This window comes from Camponotus floridanus, unplaced genomic scaffold (genome assembly GCF_003227725.1).
Source record: "Camponotus floridanus strain SB8 unplaced genomic scaffold, Cflo_v7.5 scaffold22, whole genome shotgun sequence".
Classification (NCBI taxonomy): Eukaryota; Metazoa; Arthropoda; class Insecta; order Hymenoptera; family Formicidae; genus Camponotus; species Camponotus floridanus.
In genome coordinates, this window is record NW_020229348.1 from 1719507 (window position 1) to 1741816 (window position 22310).

The window sequence follows — 22310 nt, forward strand, 5'->3', positions numbered from 1 at the left end:
CTTCTTGCAAGGTTCTTGCTAAATATACTTGTTAACGCATCTCTCGATCATTTCATGTTTATAATAATTTAGCATACTTCAGTTTGTGAATATAGCTGGAAATTATTGATCAAGTTTTGCGCGCAGCTCATCATTCGAGCGAGCAGATTCGCGGAGCTATACCCATGGTAAAGAGACCCCGTGAAAGAATCGGTATCGAGTGGCATCGTGGATCGCCGCTACGAGCCTGAGCTGGTCTCACGACCGAGGGCCTTTCAACTCGGCCCGTATTTCTCGTACAGTCTCTCGCAAGGTGTGGTTCTTGACGCTATAGAGACGGAAGTATGCCGCCGCGGGATCAACAAGTGTCGTGCGAGATCCACGTCCGGCGAACGATCGACTCGGCGGCGCGTCTCTCCTGAGTCTCCCTCGATCCTCTTCACGTCGAGAGAAAAGCCGCGCGATTAAACGCGATTAAACGCGAGTGCGCGTTTTTCTTTTCAAGTGATTTATCAAACTCTCGATCGCCAACAGCACAGGACGATTCTTGACGAGTTCGCTCGGCCGGACGGACGCGTCCGACACGACGACGTTAAAGAACGAATCGGATCGATCGGAATCGTCGGCAATCTGATTTAGGTGACGGTGTACCTTCGTCGTGGAATTAGCGTGCATGCGTGTTACCGTGATCACGGGAACCAACGCACACGTGACCCTATCGGTTTGTTTGGTGCGCGGGTTCCTCGCCGTCAAGGATCAACAATCGCAGATATGACAGTCAGTGAGTACCTGCGCGATAATTGTGGATTTAATCCTCAGCAGTGTTACAAATTACGGTGGTTTCATGGGATTTATATATACACATATATACACGAAAGAAAAATATGTAACATTTATAAGGATATAATTTTTTTAATCCTTAAAAAGTATATCTATGGTATCAGTATTGAAGAATTGACGTATGTGAACAAACAACGAGAATACGTTGGGTTCTATAACCGTCAAGTAATCGAAGAAAGAATAGATATGTGACTCGGTTGTTTAATAATTTATACTCTTAGAATACTATCTTTTCTAAAAGCATGTCGATATACGTTACCGGCAATTACCTTTCCAGTATCTATTTAAAGTCAAACAAGTAGTAGTTTGTAAACAAATTAGGTCCTTGTTCTTTCTTTTCGAGATGGGACCAGCTGCTAAAGGTCTCAAAGTTTTTATACTCGCTCGCAACAATTTCCATTCTTTAAAATTAATTAATGCTCCCAATATTACTAAGAATTAATATAAATAGTTTGTTAAAAAATATATTTCTCTTTTCCATTTTCTTTTTTATTCTTGCGGTTTAAAATTAATATCGAAATTGTGTTTCTCATTTTATTTCGTGAATAATAGATAGAAAAATTAAGTAATCGAATCGATGTCTAGACGATAAAAAAATCATATTATAATGTTTCTTTCATGAGTCTTTTTTTGAAATTCTTACATAAAAGTTTAAAATATCCAATATTTTTTTCTCTTTAATATAAATCAATTAATATCGAAATTCACTCAGAAATTGGTATAATTTTTATATCGCATATATATAAATAATTAACATACATATTGAAGACATAATTGCAATATCGCATTACTGAAAAATCGTCATTGTTAATTATTAATTATAATTTTTGATCAAAAGAGAAAAGTATTTTACAATGTTTTGCTCGAAGCTGACAGAGTCACATAAGATACAACGTAAATTAAAGTGGAAAGACGACTCGTGTACAAAAGTAGACACGGTAAGACATTTTAAAATTCATGAAGTGGCCTTACGAAGAAAACTCGTAGGAAATATTCATAAGAAATTCAGCCGCTACTTCCTCTGCCCGTTTCAGAATTCTGAGTATAAACGTGACGATGATCCAAATCTTCTTTCCGTTACGTAGAGATTAATCTTGTAGACGATTCGTAGCATAAAATCATCGTGTTTATCTCCGTTTATATCACATTTATATCATCATGTATGTAAAATTTGTTAGTTTCATGTGTTTTATATACATATATGTAAAAGAAAATCTAATAAATCTTCTCGATATATATTTTACATAAAAAAAATAATAGATTGTTATACATTTATGTGAGAAAATTGATTAAGCAATTGTTCTTTAATTCGAGTTATTGAGTATTGTAATCGAAGAACGCACTTCTATGCAACAATAAACAGAAAATCGAGTGGATCTATTGGACTTGAGATCTCTCTCTCTCTCTCTCTCCCTTTGATCGCTCTAGGGCTGATTTCTCCAACGTCGATTAACTTGAATCATGGGGGCAATCGTGTCTTTCTATCTTCTCTTACATGTAGAGAAACAGAAACTCGAGAGAAATGATTGAATTACGATTAAAGTTAATCAACTTTGGGGAAATCGGCTCGTAGAATCCCCTTGACACTTATATGAGTATATATATATATATATATATATATATATATATATATATTATATATATCATATATACATTATTTCCTAGTTTAGTAGAATCGATAAATAATACATGCGATTATTCACTGTTGGGTTTTACCGTCTGTAGGAAAAATAAGTCATCGCCATTAATTAACTGATTGTCGATTCCGAAAATATAACGTGACATATAACTTGCTTCATCTTAATTTTATATAATTTGGAGAAATAGCTTATTCTGTAGAAAAATTAATAAAGGAATGAATAAAAAAGCAAACACATATATGAAATATATATGAAATATATATGAAATAAATAAGTTTTTTTATCATTATTTCCTATAGAAAAGATAACGTATATTTTAATTTATAATTGTGTTATATTGGTGTTTTATCAATTAAAAACATTTTTAAAAATGCTATTAAAAATATCTTCTTCATAACACATGTCTTTATCAACATAAGAATTTAAAAGACAATTCGGAAAAATAAGGTCGTCATTAGAGAGACCTGGGGTCTACGACTACGATAAATGATCTTGTAGATTAGACATGAGAATAATGTTTAATCTATCTATGTTCCTTGGACGCAGATTGTTTTAATTGACTCAATACATAAGATAAAGCGAAACAATTGGAGCAAGATCGATGTGTTATACCGAGAAACATTATACTCGTTAAGAAGCAAGCCGTTAAGAATAATTGCGGCAACGATGAATGGCGTTTCCCTGAATTCTTGCACGGCGCGGTCTCTGGTTTATGTAACCGATAAAATAATTTGCGGTTCGACGGTACTGACGCGAGAGTAATGCTCGACGTTGAAATTCTAGGACAACAGGGCATCGTAACCATGGCGATACGTTCAGCAAACACGGAAGAGACGAGACATGATACTTTGTTTACCTAATGACATTTGGAACGGTAGAAATTTACAAGTCGTAGGAATACAATTAACCGTTCAAAGATATGCTATGAATATTCAGCTGCTCGACCATGTAACAATAATAGTAAGAAAGATATTTAGAATTAAAAAAAATATATATATATATTTTATTAGGATCTGCAAATTTATAATTTGCATTATAATAATAATATTGCAAAATTTATTATTATAAAATTTATAATTTGCATAATAGTGATATAATTTTGCAAAACTTATTATTATAAAATATTAACAATTTATTAATGAATCAAGCAAAAATTGTGAAAAACAGCTTAATATAATTAAATAAATAAAACATATAATTATAGGACAGAATGTATGAGATAATTATTTCATATATTTAGAAAATTTTTTTTCAAGACATTCTATATCATGCTAACGTAGCTTCATAATGAAATAGTCCATTTCTTCAAAGCATGTTCTGAATATTAAATAAGATGTTACAATGAAATTAAGAGACAGCGAAACATTGGGACGTACATCTCCATCACACGTATCCATGACAACCATTAATTAAATGTCTCATTATCGCCTAGTGTATAATTTTAAGCTATGTTATTATTATTATGCTCTACATCTGTTATAATATTTAGTTATAGTCAATATATAACATTCAGTTGATGTATTTCAAATGACGTAACTTAATCGTAACAACCGTATTCATATTGAATCAACTTATTAGTAATCATCTTGCTAAGCAAACTAAATGCACAACTAGGCGTTATGCGAAAGTGCATCGTGCGAAGATCATATTGCATAACAAAAGATAAATATGTTACTAAGAGAAGATTATATTGAATAAGCCAAGATGTATCGAGTAACTTTTTGTAGAGTTAAACGTATATGCAAATAAAGACAGTGATAATAACAAGGGACGAAACAAGGAATGTCCATAAAATTCCATGATTTCGGTAATCATGATGCGTCATTGAAACGGTAGCAGTATACTATACTATCATAATCTATTTTATTAGCAAATGAGGTTAACTGTCTACTTTAAATACAACCCGCAGATAGTTATGCAAACATCCGATAATTAAATGATAAATAAAGCGATAAATATTTTTTTCTTTCGCTTGCACTTTTTTTTTAAATCTTCAAAGTTTTAAATAAATGATGGAATAAAAAAAATTATAATTGAAACATATTTAATAAATATATATAACAATTAATTTCAATTCCTCGACATGTGTTATAAGCCAAAAAACGTCATGAGAAAATTTTAACGCATTCTTTAATATATTAATATTCTATAACAAAAGTAATTAACGATATAGGAAAATTATATGATGTCATTTTATTTTTTTCACTATATGTATAATGTATAATTTTATATGTATAATTTTATTCACTATATGATAAATATCATATCAATTTCAACCTTTAAAATTATATATATATACTGGGAATTTCCTGTGTGCTCACAAAGAACCGCGCAGGAGGAAGGTCTACCTGGTGAATCCATGTCTATGCGAACTCTATATACATGTGCACAGTTGTGCGTATATGTATGCGTGCGCGCGCATGTGTGCGTGTGTTTTTGCGTGGGTGTAAAATGCCGCGGGTGAATCACACACGCGTTATAAACCGCAAAAGCCTTGTGCTCATTCTCTCTTCCATACAATAAAATAATGATAATGCTAGGCACACGCGGCACGTGATTATCGTGGTCTTAATTCCTCTCCGATATGTCACACAGACGTAAACTTGGACTCGACTGATTTTTTTTATTCGCAGTATCGTCACGGGCTTTTATACGACTAAAAAAGGAACGATTGTCCCGGTTTCCTCGGTGTACATGTAATTGATGTATCCAGGTGTACGTGTTCTCTCAATTCGCACGTGCGCGTACACGGTGGTCGCAGCGGTTTGCAAATTGCAGGCTCTGTCCGCGAGAGAAATTTCGAGTGCATCTGCAATATTGATCTTGGACGGTGTCGACGGACTCGCCTCAATATTCGTCCATGATTGCCGCATTGTCGAGATAATTGTATTCTTTGCGAATGCGTTCCCAATTAACGGTTATTACGTCCATATACCGTTTATCATGATGTGAATATGAAATATAAATATGGAAATGAAAAATAGGTACGAACGTCAATATGTTACATATTTGTAGTCAGTTTTTAATTATATTTGCAGACGGATAAAAAACTTCTCAAATATTTATTATTATTAAAAAAATTGATCTTTGATTAAATATCAATAAAATGTGCAATAACTTTGTTTATGTACTTATATCAATATTGATAATAGTTGTGCGAAAAATTAAGGATTTTTTTTTATTTACATCAGGCTGAGTAAATATATACATATAATTTTGTTTTTAATTTCAAATAAATTTAGAAAAGAATGCAGAAAATTTTTCACAAAAAACGAGAGAGATCTACGCGCTATTATTTTTTAAAATAGTTATGTGTTATATATATCTAGTGTTACGTTATTAAGTAACTACATTCCTATGCTGATTCATTGTAATTCTTCAATCTTCGCGAAGAATCTTGAGTCATCTTGCGAATCTTCGTTTCTAACATCGGCTTAAATCAGCTTATATTGTCGTTAAATAGTACACGCCTAACTCCTGCAATAATGAACCATGAGCTATGCCTTTGACGAGGCGACAGGACAATATTTCTCGTGATGAGCGATCTAATTTTAATCGACAAACTTGGAACATGTGCGTGTGCGTGTGTCCTTGTACACATGAAAGTGCAGAATAGTGCGACTAGTAATTATTTGCGAATAATCGACCTTGTCTCGAATGTGCATATCTAGTTTGCGACTAACGATTCATGGAATTTACGTGGAATTTATCATACGTTTTATCGGCCAAGCTGTTAAGTTTTAATTTTCTAGAAAGATACGAATCACATTTGCAGAAACACACAATTATACAATTATATTCCTGTCGATGACACTGCTATTAAACACGCAATGTGATATTTTATATATTATTGAAGCCATAAAATAATTCGATTGGTTGAATAGATTTTATGTGGATCACCTTTGCATATTTCTGTATTTAAAAAATTGTGCATATCTTTCTTCTGAATTTCATCGTTGCATTTCTCGTCTGTATTTCCTTGTTCAAAGAAATGTATCAAATTTTACGCGAAATCGCGGTGATGCCGGCTAAAAGTAATAGCTCGAACTTTAACAGCGCAAATGTACAAGACAAAGCAATAATTTTAAGGCGATCTCGTTTCAAGCCAACGTTCCACGCCTCGTTTCAAGAGAACATTGCAACAAACCTTTCCGCGACTACGTGGCATTTCAATGGCGAGGGTCAGTCGGTAGTTACATAACGGCAGGAATATTTCAGTTGCGGCGGGGCGTTTAGGAATGCGCGAGCTAAGAAACTCGTAAGGAGTTTAAATTCTCAATAGGTGAAAGTCAGCTCTTTCAGGCGTGGGCTGTACACGAACGAACAAACGTTCCTGGGAATCATTCACTTCTTGCGTTCCTCCCCGCTCATTAATGTCGCGATAGTTCTCTCCCTTCCCAGCTCTCGCTAGCTTCTCTACGCCTCTCTCTAGTTATCTCAATCTAATGTTGTGTGTGATGGAACAATTAACTCTTGCACTCTGTGCACTTATTAAAAAAGATTATCAATGATTATAACTCACTTCTCGTCTCGCAGAATTCCCGATATTATCTCTCCGAGTCGTTATCATTGTATTAAATCTTATATTATATATCAGAATTACTCGAGATATAACGTTTTGAACATCTTGTTGGAGACAGGATGAACATTTTTTTTGCGTGATTATAATAGCTTGAGAAAACTTGGATTTTATCGAGAAGGTTGTGTAAATAACGAGACAATATTATAGTCATTATCGAGAACTAGATATTGTGCAATACTATTAAGTATTCAACAACAATTTTTTTCTAGATGACGTTTTTATCGTATTTTTCCATTAGAAACCTGTTAAATAGTTGAATAAAATTATACGATGTGGATAAAAAAAAATATCATCTTTACAATATTTCAATATTTATTTACTAATGCATTCATCAATTACTAATAAATATGGTTCATCAATTACTAATAAATATGATGGCAAATATGGTTGCTGAAATTGAAATTTATGTAGCACTATGTTGCAACATATTGCGTACATGTATGACAACACATAAGTAAGGAAATAAGACGTGCATTAACGATAAATGACAGCGAACTACCGTCAGATGCACATTTCTGTTTACGTCATACCGGATAAATTCAATATTGATGCGAACATCAAGCAAACCTATTGTCCGTCTTTTCTGTTTAAACAAGTGTGCAGTCTCATTTAAATATTTTCCGATCGTCTCATTACATCTCCAATGAGGGCAAGGGAATCCAGGTGATCGCGATATTGTAATTCTTTCTTTCACGGTGCATTGCTGAAGCTAATTGCAAATCCAATATCGAGAGTAATTCAATCTAAAAAGTTTAAAAAGCGTTTTATGCGATATAAATCATTTCCTTTTTTTTTCAATACAACGTAAAGCAATGCTTTCATCATATGATTTATACAGTTTCGGTCTCAAGAAGATCAAATATCCGTTTAATAATAGATTCCGTTGTCAATCTGGATCTTTTATTAGCGGAAACATAAATCGCTCATTATTTAAATCTATCGTTTAATAAATATTTCGTTTGAAACGCGTTCGTTTCTCGTTACAGAAATGCCCAGGATATTGCTATTCCTGGCCATTGGTTTGCTCGCGAGGGTATCGGGATTACCTAATGGAGCACCACCGAAGACATGCTCGAATTTGACGCCACATCATGAAAATACGTCCCCTCAAACGTCGTATCCACCTTATCAGGTGCTACCTGCAGCCGGACAAGGCAGGGTCCGGCTGATCCTCGGAAGTCCCGAGGGCCTTGCCTATCAGGGCTTCATGATTCTCGCCAGAGACATCGACACCGGCGAATTTGTGGGAGAATTCACGAATCTGCCCGATTCCGCGAAAATTGTTGAATGCACCCAAGGCGTAAAGGTACTTCACTAATTTTTATGATCTTGTTCTATTTGCATTTCAAATCGTTCGAAGAAGATAAATTAAGATTTAAGTGTTATAAACAATTTAAAAATTCCATACAAAAATTGCCTCACAATTCGCTCTTTAATTTAAAAAATATGAGAGAATTAATTTTTTACTTTAAAATTATATATTTAATTTTTTATGTTTACGATTTATTTTCTCTTCAAATTTCCGAAGCAAGAAGTGATATCGTCGTTGTATCGTATCAAACACTTGAAACATTAAACAATTGCAAAATCATATTTTCTTTTGATTGTGGATTTCAATCACATTGTACTACACGATATGATTGCGGCATAATGCGATATATAAAGCATCAGAATGCTCCATTTTCCTAAGCATTTTATTTTTATATCTGCATTAATAGTTTCTTCAAGGAAACACGAATCATTTATCGTGGTTCTTTCGTAAACGATGTGTAATTTCAATGATGTGCAATTTCTTATCTGAAGAAACTTTTCCTGTTTCTTGTGTCTAGAATGCTGTGACTCATACTAACAAAGACAAGAAGCAGAATCTGGAATTTGATTGGGAAGCTCCGGTCGATTACGAAGGTACCATTATCTTCAAGTAAGTATTGTATAATAATAATGATTCTTTAACAAAAGCATCGCGCGATTTAACTTGATTGTATCGAATGTTAATTCTAAATAAGAATCCTGCAAGCGATATACTCAAATTTTTTCATGCGCTGCATCTATTCAGTCAATGTCCCGCAAAATAATACTTATTAATTAATATCTCTCAGATTCGAGAAAACGTTATGATGCATTATGCGAATTATACTATACATCAATCATTCAATATAAAATTACTTTTTATACATATCTTTTTTGATTTACCTCAATTTTATTTGTATTTTTCATTGCTTGATTTATATAAATATATTTGCATAATTTATATAAACATAATAGATTGTTTATCACGTTTGAGGATACATACAATCATAAAAGATCACACATTATACGAATTTTACTATATCAATCATTCAATAAAATTATTTTTTATACATATCTTTTTTGATTTCAATTTTATTTGTATTTTATTGTTTGATTTATATAAATATATTTGCATAATTTATATAAACATAATAGATTGTGTATCACGTTTGAGGATACACACAATCAAAAAAGATCACACAGGAATTTGTTTACTTTCGTGAAATTGCAAAATTTCGAAACACCTGTAAAATTCGAAACAAGAAACATCCAGCATCCATGGAAATGGCTTAATTGTTGAGTCACGATTTTCGCGACTGATTTCAACTGAACACATACACACGTACGCGCGTGCGCACGTATCCACGCAAAAGCGCAATGTATGGTATCGCACTTGTGAATCACAATTAGGTATTACTGTACGCGCGGCTGCTCACGTTTGGAATTCAACGTGTTCGTGCGAGCATAACGGTATGAGAAGTGCGCGAAACATTCCTTATAAACTTTTCCTTGTAATAATCGATGCGAAGTAACTAATGCATATTTAGTAGGAAACGCGCAGCTGCAGCCCTATTGAAAGTTCGTAACTTATTTCGAGAAAAATTTGAATTTTATTTCGATTTTACGATTTCACTTGGGAATTTTTCGCTGCTTTTGCTTACGTCGATATTTATAGTTCGTCGCAAGCAGTATTAATAGAAAAATGATAAGGATTTAAGAGAAATAATTGTTAATATATTTAATATCATCAATATCAATATATAATTTTAATATAAAAGTTTTATTATATATAAATCTTATATATCCCATTAAGAAATATCAAAAATGTTGAAATACAATTATATGTACCATTATATTAACACCTGTGTAGACAATAGATGGATTGGAAAAAAATTAATGAAACTGTTATGTATTTGTAATTTTTGACCTCATTAATTTTATATATATGCTAAAAAATTTATCTCTTGTTATTTCTATTCATCTATTATAATTCACGCCTGAGACAATCGAAAATTAGAAAAAATGACTCTCTTACTAAGATTGAATGAAACCCTTATTAAGATATATTAAAATACAAAAAATCTTATTTCTTACTAAGATAGAAAAAATACTATTTCACGCGTTGAGCATTTAAAGTACTCCGTTATATATGTATGTTAAAAATAAAGAGAGAGAGAAAGAGAAAGAAAACGCAAAATGTTTCAATTTCCGAAAGATCAGATACATAATGTCATAAAAATTAATTTTTTTTAATTTCTCATTTTAAATCGCGTAAAAATATTTCTATATTTTTACCAAATTATTGGCTAATATTACAAAAATAATATTATATTTCATAATATATATTTTTTTAATAATGTTCTTTTTTATCGTGATTTATTCTAATATTATTTCAATTACTTTTACATGAAATTTTTGGTCCGAAAATTCTATTTTAAATTAACTAGAATATTTCGAAGTATCTTTCACTCTAGCTTTTTCATTAAAAAGAAAAAAATCTAAAATAATATTTAATATGAAAATGTACACATGTACATTTATGTGCAAATAGGAATATTCTTCACGTAAATTTTTCAATTTCCCGTTTTAAATGCAGCAGAGTATTTCAAAATATTTGACATTAAAGTAAATAAAATTGTATATTTATAATATAAAATTCAATATTTAATACAAAAATGTACACATCTGCATCGACTTTGGATTAAAATTGGAATTAAATTTGATAGAATAATATATGTCTTAAATGGTGCCATAATATAATTATATTCCGCAAGCTTTTTATATCGTTTAAAACCCTAAAGTAATAATTCTGACATTTCCATTTAATTCCGGAGTTTAACATCGCAACGCGCGCTACAGCTGATCATTGACCTCTCATTGTTTCTTTTGCAGCTCCACCTTCGCTCAGGATTACAGCACGTACTGGGTTGGTGTGGAATCGCCTAGAATCACCGTCAACAAGCGGTCCATCGACGTATTGACCTCACCTACGCCCGTCACTACCTTTAGGACTACCACGCCGCCCTACTATGGCCGCACCGTCAATTATGTGGTGAGTATTATATTTCCCGTCGTGTACCCGCCAGGAGGTAAATGCGCCCGACTATTACACAGGGCGTTAAACGATGTAAGCGGCCTGTAAGTCCCGATAGGTGCGGCTTTATGAACATCGCTCGTGGGATGCACGCGCGAACCGATCCGATCCGATCCGATTCAACAGAGGACACTATGTTGTAACCACAGTCAAAGAATTTATTCAGTTTACACAGAGAGTGCTTCAAAATCGTTGGGTATTCTTTTCGTCGATTCATTTGATAGAGATCTCTCCCAATAAAAATTTTATCGAAAACATGTGTTGCTAAAAAAAGTGTGATTCTTTTTAATGACTGAAAATAAACAAACTACGCGAAACGAAAATAAATAATATTTTCGATTAATATTTTAAATAAAATTTAATTTTAATTTGAGGTTTAATTACAGAAAATTACTTGAATATTGTAAAATGGTGAGAGATTTGCCTCAATGTTTTTGTTAGGAAAAAAATTGATTTAAAATTTTTTAAAAAATCTATCTATATATTTAATCCGTTTGTATGTCCCGCGGATAGCATTTTTATATGTAATTGTCCATCACCGACAGAGATCATATTATATAGAAAACCTGTTTGTTAGTTTATATACGATATAATCTATATTTTCATCAATCTTATATTTTTTTTTTCAGTAGATAATAACTTTCAATGAATTGTTCCGCGGATTAAAACGGATTTTGGGTTAAAATGCATTTAAATTCTCATTCGCATCGTGAACGAATTGCAGCGATACTCTAATTAATGAAAATTGTCAGTCCCAAGTAGGTTATATATTCGTGAGATAAATAAATAATTATTTGATACCAAATGAATTAAAATAGTTCACTCATAAATTTCCATTTTGCAGTTTCAAGTTTAATTAAAATCCATTTAATATCCTTATTAAGCATCTACACTCGACCGAATACAACTTATAATTGCAAAGTGGATCATTAACGGAAAATATAGAGCGCACTGATTTTCTACGTCTTTCGTTGATATTATTCGTATAGATCGAAATTTCGAAAGCTTCGACTAATGTGAAAAATATTTCTCATATCTCATATAATGATAGCGATCTGCACTATCGTGGAAAGTAAAAAATTTACGATGCGCACACATACGAAACGTATACAGAGGCGAACATAGCAGTGCGTGACGCGTGTTGCAGATGCATGAATTATGCACCTGTACGTGTATGCATGAATTCATATACATATGAATCTTTTAACGACATACAAACGCATAACGCACGACCGCAACTAACGTTCTGGAATTTATGCTTTATGTACTTTCACCGTTCACTTCCGCGGTCGTTTGCGATTTCGTATCGTCAACTTTTTATTTGCTTTTTTTTTCGCACGTTCGAGAATCATCAAGTGGAATTATTGAATGCGGCCGAAGATAAAAAGAAAATAAAAAATAAAACGAAGAGATATTCTGATTTACGGGTTGTAGCAAGCATCTTGGCAAGATTTAGTTCAATCCTTTCCGAATCCTTTGAATGCAAAAGTACTAAGTATTAATCCTGCATTTCTTGCGTAAAGTTTTTTCAAACTCACTGCATTTCGTTCGTCCTTTTTATGCTGAGTCGTCTTTCTAGTTCTATAATTTATTTTTTATAAAAGCATTTTTTAAAAGCAGAACTATATAAATTTTTTTGAAAAATGTGCAAAAACATTTTAAATCTTTTTTTTTTAATATTTAATGATATGAAAAAAGATATTTTATAGTCTCGATGTAAAATATATTATTTATGTCTAGGAGATAAAGGCAGGATTAATTTTTAATTTTTATAATAAAACGTAAATTTATGATAAATCAGAGAAATCTAAAAGAAATTTAGGAGAAATTTTATCAGGATATATTCATTCTTTCTAGAAAACCTACAAATTTAATTATTTGTAACGATTATTAATTTTACATACACATTTTTCAAATTTAGTTGAATTTGTTAGAGATTTTAAATATGATATTCATGTAATATATGTATCTGTAATTTATGAGCGAATTTTCCGTATTATGTAGATATATTACAATGCATAAATTTTTCTTACATCTTCCAGAGTTTTAGAAATAAGCTGATCGAGCAGAAAAACTTATCGACTGTTTTTCCTATAATATCTCAATAAATTCAGTCAAATTTATTAAGTAACTGTCAGATAAATATTAAAACTTTCGGATTTGAAATTTTTATTGTCGCTTATATGAATTGTTTCCTGTCGCAAGAATAATTTGATATTTTTCCATCAAAGATGATTTAATTCGCTTAAACAATATATGCAACAGATTCATTAAATAATTACATCCTGCTGTGCGGGCGAGTGACCTTTCCTTGAAAAGCGACGCTCGATCGTTCGCGATAAAAAAAACCAAAAAGCGGTAATGGCGAACGGAGGCCATCGGAGCGTGAACGCGCGATTTCGCGAAGCGTATCTAAATTGAAGCTTGGTCGTCAAGCTGTTTCTCTTTCTTCTGCCACAGATTTCCTTTTCGTTCGTTTGTAAGCCACGTTCCCGTAAATTGTTGCGCGCGATTTGCTTCGCAAGGTCTCCCTTATTAAGATTTCTCGCCGAGTCATATAGCGACTTCACAAAAAACTATTGCACGTTAAATCTATTTTTACAAATAATAATATTTATTATATAATAATAATATTAAATATTATAAATATTTTCTGCGTACATGAAATAACGGCATAGCGGTATAATTTAAGCTATTATCACGACTTCGCAGAAATTTATGTCATAATTAATTTCAATAATTAATATGTGCATAATATTTAAATAAAATTTAATAATAATTAATATTTAAATATTTTTTTAATAATTATAATTTCAGTACAGTTGAACCGTAAATAAAATAACAGTTAATGTATATGTGTATCGCGGTACATGATAATATATCAATATTATCAAAAATATATCAGTGCTATCCGGTATGTATTTCCGGAATTATAACTCATCATTCCGTTATATCTTGCTAGATTAAATCTGGTGAAATATAATCTAGTAAGTTTAATTGTACTGTCGTATATTTATATCAAAAGTTTTAAATCAGTTTGATGCTTTGTGCTATCATTGTGAAATCAAAACATGTCGTTTTCTTGTTGGCTCTTACAACAGAAATAATTCTACGCGAAACACTTGGTATTTACATCGTTGTTATAACTGTGTTACTTACGTCAGAGATAAGTGTTAATGCAATCGTGACTATTTTAATTTTATGCCGTCACAACGTGCCGTCAAATTATGTTTGCATTGATAATACACGTTGTTTAATATTTGCCTCTTGTCGGAAGTAGAATTTATAATATTTCTAATCTGAAAACACAACTGTGGTTTCACAAAAAATTTTTCATACAACGTAAACCGCTTTATTTATATAACAAGGTTTTTTAGAAATTTTTAAAATTACTCAGATGACAAAAATACACCAACTTTAATTTCAACGTCTCTATTTTTCTTTCTTATGTGTTTTTCAGTTTTACCATTTAATAAGACGTGTATTTTTTTCTTCTGGATCTTATTTGCCTTGTATACTTAATTAAGAGTTGCTTAAAGTTATTATAATTTGAATTTCCTTTACGATGTAATAACGGAGCAAAATATTTTTCATCTCTAGAAATCGAAGTAGAAAAACCTCGTAAACAAATATAAGCAATTTTTTCACGATGAATCGTCGATTCTAAATATTTAAAACTCCATCCTGTTTTGCTGGTTTTTTTCACCCGTTGTTTAATTTAACGGCGAAAGAATGTTGCGCAATCTCCGCAAATCGCGTCGTGCAGCGCAGAGATCGTATCTCGCGGAATGTGGCATCTCGCGCTTTGACAAAATTCCTGCGTCATACCCAGGTGTGTGTTTTCGTTGCAGACGCAGAATGAGGAGGACCCGTTCTATACGGGCTGTCACATCACCAAGAATTGCTTTGGCGCACCCGCGGACTGTATAAAAACCAAGGACTGCGCCGCCGTGGTGGCCGTGATCGTGCAGGGAGAGGAATATCATTTCGAGATGCAGGCGCGGGGGGAGGCCAAATATGTCGCTGTCGGTCTGTCGGACGACGAGAAAATGGTAATTGCGCGAGAGAAGCTGAGCTTGACTATCTCGCATAGCTTTTTCCCTCGGACACACGTGCGATTTATGTAAGCGGAAATTTGCGAATAGAATCCTCGCGCGGGACTATTTTATTAAGAGCTATCTTTCCTCACTGCATTGTTCAATCGTTTCTTTGGAATTTTCAATCATCCTGCTTTAGTTGAAAAAAAAATTCCTTTTCTTTAATTTTCAGCATTTTTCTTTTTTTTCTTGTCTTTCGAAAAAAATTTTTATTCCGTCTTTAATTATTCTTCGAAATATTAATATTATGGATGAGTATTATTATTATGGAATTTATCGCATCCATAATATTTGCGAAATGAATGAAATGCATCATCGGCGCATAATAAATACGTCTCGATGATTACAGTTCGATGATTGTAACGTAGAGATTTTTAATTGTACTCTAATTCTACATTTGAAATTGGAATTTATTACGGACAGATTTTCTTTATTTATTAAAATTTACTGCGAATGGACTTATTTATTACGCCAATTTATTTATATTACGCCACGTGAAGATGCTCAACATTTATTTGGCAATTAAAATCGCATTGTCACTGCAGAAGTTGCAACGCGAATATATATCTGCCTTACGCAATTAATTACTCGCGTAATTGCGCGAGATCAACGATTAAGTAGTAATGGTTGAGTTATAATATGCGGAATGTGATGCACAGGGCGACGACAGCGTAGTCGAGTGCACGAACGAGGAGGGCGAAATTGCGTTACATACGTCTTGGAATTCCGGAAAGCGGAATACGCGCCATCCGACGGTGAGTATCGTTTATTATGCTACACCGAGTCAGATGCACTTCCGTGCTAATTAATTCGCCCTATGTTCTGTCGTGGGCAACGAGTCTGGCCCATTAGATCCCAATTATTACACTCGCGTAGCCGACGATGTTACTCCCTCTGTTACGGTAATGCATAAATCTTTAAGCTCTACGAATAATTACAAAGTTGGAGGAGGTATTTTCACGTACTTGATGCAAGCTTATCAACAGCAAAAACTTTTATCGCATCCATATTAACACGTTAATCCTTATTCGAGGTAGATTATTTCAAGTAGAATCTTAAATTTAGTTTCCACTCGAAATTTAAATTCAAGTGTTTAATGGAGTATTTTTATTAAGGCGAAATTAAGGATGTTTTGTACCTATTTTCAAAATATTGACAATTTAATGAAAATTGTACAGAATGTCCTTACATATGTTTAGAATCTTCAGTACAATTTTTAAATCGATTCACTAAAGCGTTCACAAGTTGTAAGGATTTTAATTTGCACCGAATTAACATGTGTTCTTATGGGAAACGTATAACCACGTCGATCCAAATGACAAAAACACATGGAAATCATATTCAGAATTTGTTTAAAATTTGCAAAAGTTTAGATACAGAGGAAATATTTGGTCAAATAATATTATACAAGTAATATGCAAGTATAAACTAACTGGTTAAAAAGATATTAAATATAATTTAATGAAGTTAACCATGTCTGTCACAAGACGAAATCTCTGCCAAAAGTTAATCATTTCGATTAACAAAATTCGGAATATTTCAATAAAAACGCAATAAATATTAAAAAATACATCTCTGCACTGTAGCTAAGATCAAATTGTAATATTTCACACAATTTCTCATACTCAAAATACATCAAAAGTGAATATATTCGTCAATATTGATTTTCAGCTACTTTTTGCTGGGATTGTAACATACAAAACATCCTTAACTACAAATGAGCAAAGAATATTTCTGCAAAATTTAACAATATATTTTAGAATTATCATATGTTGGGAATTATCTCCATCTCTCGTTCTCGAGAGATTTATGTCTGACAAATCCCTGCTCTATTCGCGATTTCATCCACAGCCGGAAGGTGCGATCGAATTGGAAAACAGCTCGATCAAGAATGACGTGATCTATTGCAAATTTCGACGGGACAAACGCACTATTATTCAAGGACGTACATACGACCTTGTTAATACTCCGTACCATCTTCTCGTGGTCGCTGGCAAAGATCTGCGAGGTGTGTATATCAGCACGTGTGTATTTGCAATTTTAATAACATCTCTCACTGGCAATTACCTTTAATTATTAAAAGGAAAGAATTTTATCAAGGATCGCGTTAATGCTAGATTTATGACGTAAAGTTTTGCACTTCTCTAAATAAAAGCCAAAGAAACGTCAGCGACTTTGCAAAGTTTGCTCCTCGCATGTTCTCGCTAAGAGCAAAGTGCATAAAAACTTTACAACTTTCGGCGAAGGTTGCGATAACTGCAAATTTCATAGCTTCTTTGTTTTCGTTCCAACGGGAAAGTGAATAAAATGTGATTCGTACACTGATAGATCGCATTTCTACAATTCTTATTTTACAGAAAAGAGAAAAAGAGGACAATGATTATGATAGACAGTTAAAATAAGTCTGTGACACATTCGTCAAGGAAAAATTATTCTTGCTTATATGCGAGTGATTTTTATAGATATCGCAATTATCTTTTTTTTTTTTAGCAAATGGCGTTGACTTTCACGACATTGTCTATCTTGGAACTAGCAACTCGAAGAAATTGGCCGACGTTGGAGAATGGATTCCAGCCAGCGACCTACTAATTCGCCTTCACGGTGCACTCATGTTGGCGTCGTGGATAGGCACGGCCTCCATCGGGATGCTACTTGCGAGATACTACAGACAGACGTGGGTTAACTCTCAACTGTGTGGAAAGGATCATTGGTTTGCCGTAAGTGCGCAGCTTTTCGGGCAATCGAGCTACTCTATGTTTAACATTTCACGCTTTTTAAATTATACAGTCGTTCTCGATTTATTTTCACTCGTCAAATATGTCGCAATTAAAGAATCAACGTGAAATAAAAATACGAATGCCTTTAATTAATTTATTTGACTTTTGTTTTTGGTTCTACAAAATTGCTATACTCATTAATTTTGCAATAATATTGGAATAAATATTTTTCAAGTAATTTTATTCTAAAAGACTTTAAATTCTTTCAATTGATATTTTAATAAATTGATATTTAATTTCTTTAGACTAATTAATACACAAAGGGAAAGCGGTTTTTCATCGATATCTTTCTCTAGCGTTCCTTTCATTTTAATGAAACCCTATCGATTTTTTTTCAAGTGGCACAGATTCTTCATGGTGCTCACTTGGTCGATGACGATCGCAGCCTTCGTAATAATATTCGTGGAATTGGGCACATGGAGTTCCGCGACGATACACGCTTCCGTCGGTCTGGCTACTACAATTTTGTGCTTTATTCAGCCCTTCATGGCAGCCATGAGACCACATCCCGGCGCACCGCGAAGAGTTCTTTTCAATTGGGCTCACTGGTTCGTCGGTAATGTGGCAACAATATGCGCTCGTAAGTTATACAAATGTCCCATATTTTTTTGCCGTATTTGATATTACATTTTCTCGTCCTTTATTTATTGTTGTTTGAAGAACATACATTTCTTTTACGTATAATGTTTTGAAAAATGGATTATAATGCTTCATAAATATTTTGAGACTTTTAATAACCTCTCTCATTTGGTTTTTAACTATTTTCTCTTTTAATTTTGTTTATTTGACGCTCTCAAATATTCATTTTTAACTCATTTTTAAATTTTTTCAAACATCTAGCATGAAACATATAAATTCATTAACTTTATTATTTTCTTGATATATTTGATTTAATATAAAATATATCATGAATGATATCAGATGGAATAAAAATAAATATCTAAGAATTAGTTTTTTTTTTTAATATGAAACTTTTATAAAATTGTATAAAATATAAAAATGTTTTCCTTTTTCCATAGTAATCGCGCTTTTCTTTGCGGTACGACTAAACAAGGCCAATCTTCCGCAATGGGTCGACTATATTCTTACCGCATATGTGGTATTCTACGTTCTGACTCATCTCATTCTAACAGTAAGAGTCATTGTCAAATTTTTGTGCAGAATTCCAAAAAAAATCACGTTCTAAGAAAATCTAACCAAACGATTTATTAATCTAAACTTGCAATAATCACGCAATTTGACATCCGATTTAAATTGATTAAAAATTGAATAAACTTTTCATATTATGTGCTTTTTTGTAGAAAATTAAAATTTTTAATTTTGCACGATATTTCGAGAAAAGCGATCAATATCTAATGGAATTTTTACGTCGAATTGCGTTATTCAAGACTTAATTCACCTTTCAATTGCTGTTATATTTGTTACATTCTTGTCGATTTATGTTGCAGTTCCTTGGATGCGTCTCTGATAGACAAGCCAGTCAGAGAGTGAATTCATTTCCGATGAAAGACATGCATTCTCGCGGTTCAATGGTGCATCCAGATGCGAGGCGAGACGCTCCTGTAAGATTTTCTAAAATAAGAGTGACGTGATCGAACAATCTTCTAACGCGCGTCAATTCGCCTTGAAACATTAATAAGATTGTTAGAGATAGAAAAAGATGATAATATGCTTAACAACAGTTGCATTTATCATTCAGCAATTTTCTCGTAATTGCAAAATCTGTCAATAACAATAGTGAAATCTAATTACAATCCTTTGACATAATGAAAAGGAAAATTCTACGCGCTAAAGGACGATTAGATGTTCTACGCATTCATATAAGATAGATTTAATTTTTTATAAATAAAATAAATTAAATAATCTCTCTTTTTCTCCCTTTTTTAGGAATTTGATTTTAAAAATTCCGGATTCTATAAAATTCCTTTGGTAAAAAATTTTCAAGAAAAATTTATAATAGATAAATATTTCGTCTTTTTTCACGTGCACACATATCCAATAAATTGTACAAATAAATCAATAGCTCCTGATATTATATCGATGTCGCGGAGCAGTACCGCGTTGCAAAATAATTTAGTATACAAACAAATATCAGTGCGCAAACAAAATCTCATTGAATATTTTCCCGACAGCACTCCGGCGTACGCAAGTTCATTTTCGGTGTGTACTTTGTGGTTATCGTCGCATTCGCCGCGATCCTCATAGTGATCACCGTGTTGGCGCCTATCGAGGAAACGTGGGCCACCTTCACCAACACCATATCGAGTTACTGAGGCCGCTAATCAACGTCCGTGGAAATATTCGTCACTGCGCGATATTCCCGAGTGAAATATTCCGACCGGATAGCTCGGAGACCATCGTAGCCGTTGCAGCAACGATATATTCTCTCGACTCGACTTTCTGTATGCAAATTATGCATACGAAGAATGTGTAAATCCTTATTCGTGTAAAGATGCAAATCGCGCCCCGTGGCAGATGCATATATGAGAACGAAAAGATTATTGTTGGTGCGACGAGTGTTTTTTAAGTTTCTTTTTTAAGTTACGAAGATTTGTCAATTTCTGTTTTGATTATATATGATTATATCGTAATCAAAGATGAGTTTTTCTGTATATAACGTTTTTAATTTACTCGAAAGGTGTAAAGCCTAAAATTTACATACTTCATTAACAGCTATTAACAAATGTTTTGCGATTACACACGGAGTATCTTATTGTCTATATGTCTGATAGATTTGAAAATCATTTTTCATTAAGAAACTGCCATTAGATCCAAAATTTGTAGCGTGATTATAAAGACTAGAATAAAAAAAACTCGAAAAATATTTTTTTTTTTTTCCCGAATATAAAATGTAAGAAACATATGTAATGCAATATAATTTTATCTGTAAAAAGTATTTAGAGTCCAAATGTTTGATATTTTTTTTTAAATACTGATATTAATCATATATTTCTACAATGAGCATGATATTAATATACAGAGTCTTTCAAAAATCTCAGAACGGTTAAATATCTCAAAAACAAAGCATTTTTGAAAAAAAATGTTTCAGACAAAAGTTTTAAAGTTTTAAAAATTCTATTGAATGATCATATTCGTTTGAAGAGCTGAAGGTCATATAAAATTCAACTTTGTTTTTTTAATGGTTTTTTTTTATTTTAATGGAATTTCCTATTTTCTATTGCATATTTTTATTTCGAGAACTTTCCAAAACACTATAGTATTTTTTTAATAGTTAATTATTTCTCAAATTTTGAAGCTTGAAATAATTTTTTAATTTTACATAAACCATAAAATATTTCGTAAAATATTCATTTTTCGATGATATTACCTCAATACTTTTATACACAAAATAATGAAAGGAATCAATTGGTGTAAAGAAAACATGCAGTTGTTTTTAAGGAAAAATATGTAATTTGCAATTAAGAGTTACGAATTTTTTTTAAACAACTATGTGTTTTCTTACATCAACTGATCCCTCTAATTTGTGTATAAAAGTATTGCAGTAATAGCATCGAAAAATAAGTATTTTACGAAATATTTTATAGTTTATGTAAAATTAAAAAATTATTTCAACTCAATCGAAAAGTACTTAAACTTGAATAAAAAAATATATTTTATTATAGTGTTTTGGAAAGCTCTCGATGATAAGAATGTGCAATGAAAAATGAGTTTCATTAAAAAAAACAAAGTTGAACTCCATGTGATTTTGACCCTACACCAGTCAAATGGATATGACCATTCAATAGACTTTTTAAAATCTTAAAACTTTTGCCTGAAACATTTTCTTCAAAAATGCTTTGTTTTTGAGATATTTGATTGTTTCGGGACTTTTGAAGGACTCTGTATAGATGCATAATTGATATCGCGTTCTTATGATTAATGTATTGATAGTTGTCAAACATTTGTATAAGTATTATGATATTATATATAGTATCTAAAATTAATAATTTAAGTATATACGCAAAGTTGTAAACTTTGTTGCAACGTTTCTTATTAATTCTTAATATAATA

At 32.2% G+C, this 22310-nt stretch overlaps 1 protein-coding gene across 1 annotated transcript; it reads left to right on the forward strand.

Moving 5' to 3' along the window:
* The first annotated feature begins 268 nt into the window (after window positions 1-268).
* LOC105252581 (putative ferric-chelate reductase 1 homolog) lies at window positions 269-21123 on the forward strand. Its single transcript, XM_011260022.3, has 12 exons — window positions 269-760; window positions 8028-8347; window positions 8871-8962; window positions 11224-11383; window positions 15277-15477; window positions 16182-16277; window positions 17374-17530; window positions 18013-18239; window positions 18639-18879; window positions 19319-19431; window positions 19748-19861; window positions 20432-21123. Exons 1-12 carry the CDS (start codon window positions 751-753, stop codon window positions 20570-20572), a joined length of 1872 nt encoding a protein of 623 aa, XP_011258324.1. The 5' UTR covers window positions 269-750; the 3' UTR covers window positions 20573-21123.
* The last annotated feature ends 1187 nt before the right edge of the window (window positions 21124-22310 follow it).

Bases quoted from the DNA above. Each gene is read 5' to 3' on its own strand.
- LOC105252581 (XM_011260022.3), top strand. The intron at 16,278-17,373 runs GTGAGTATCGTT...TTTCATCCACAG, and splicing joins GGAATACGCGCCATCCGACG to CCGGAAGGTGCGATCGAATT. The intron at 18,880-19,318 runs GTAAGTTATACA...CTTTTTCCATAG, and splicing joins TGTGGCAACAATATGCGCTC to TAATCGCGCTTTTCTTTGCG.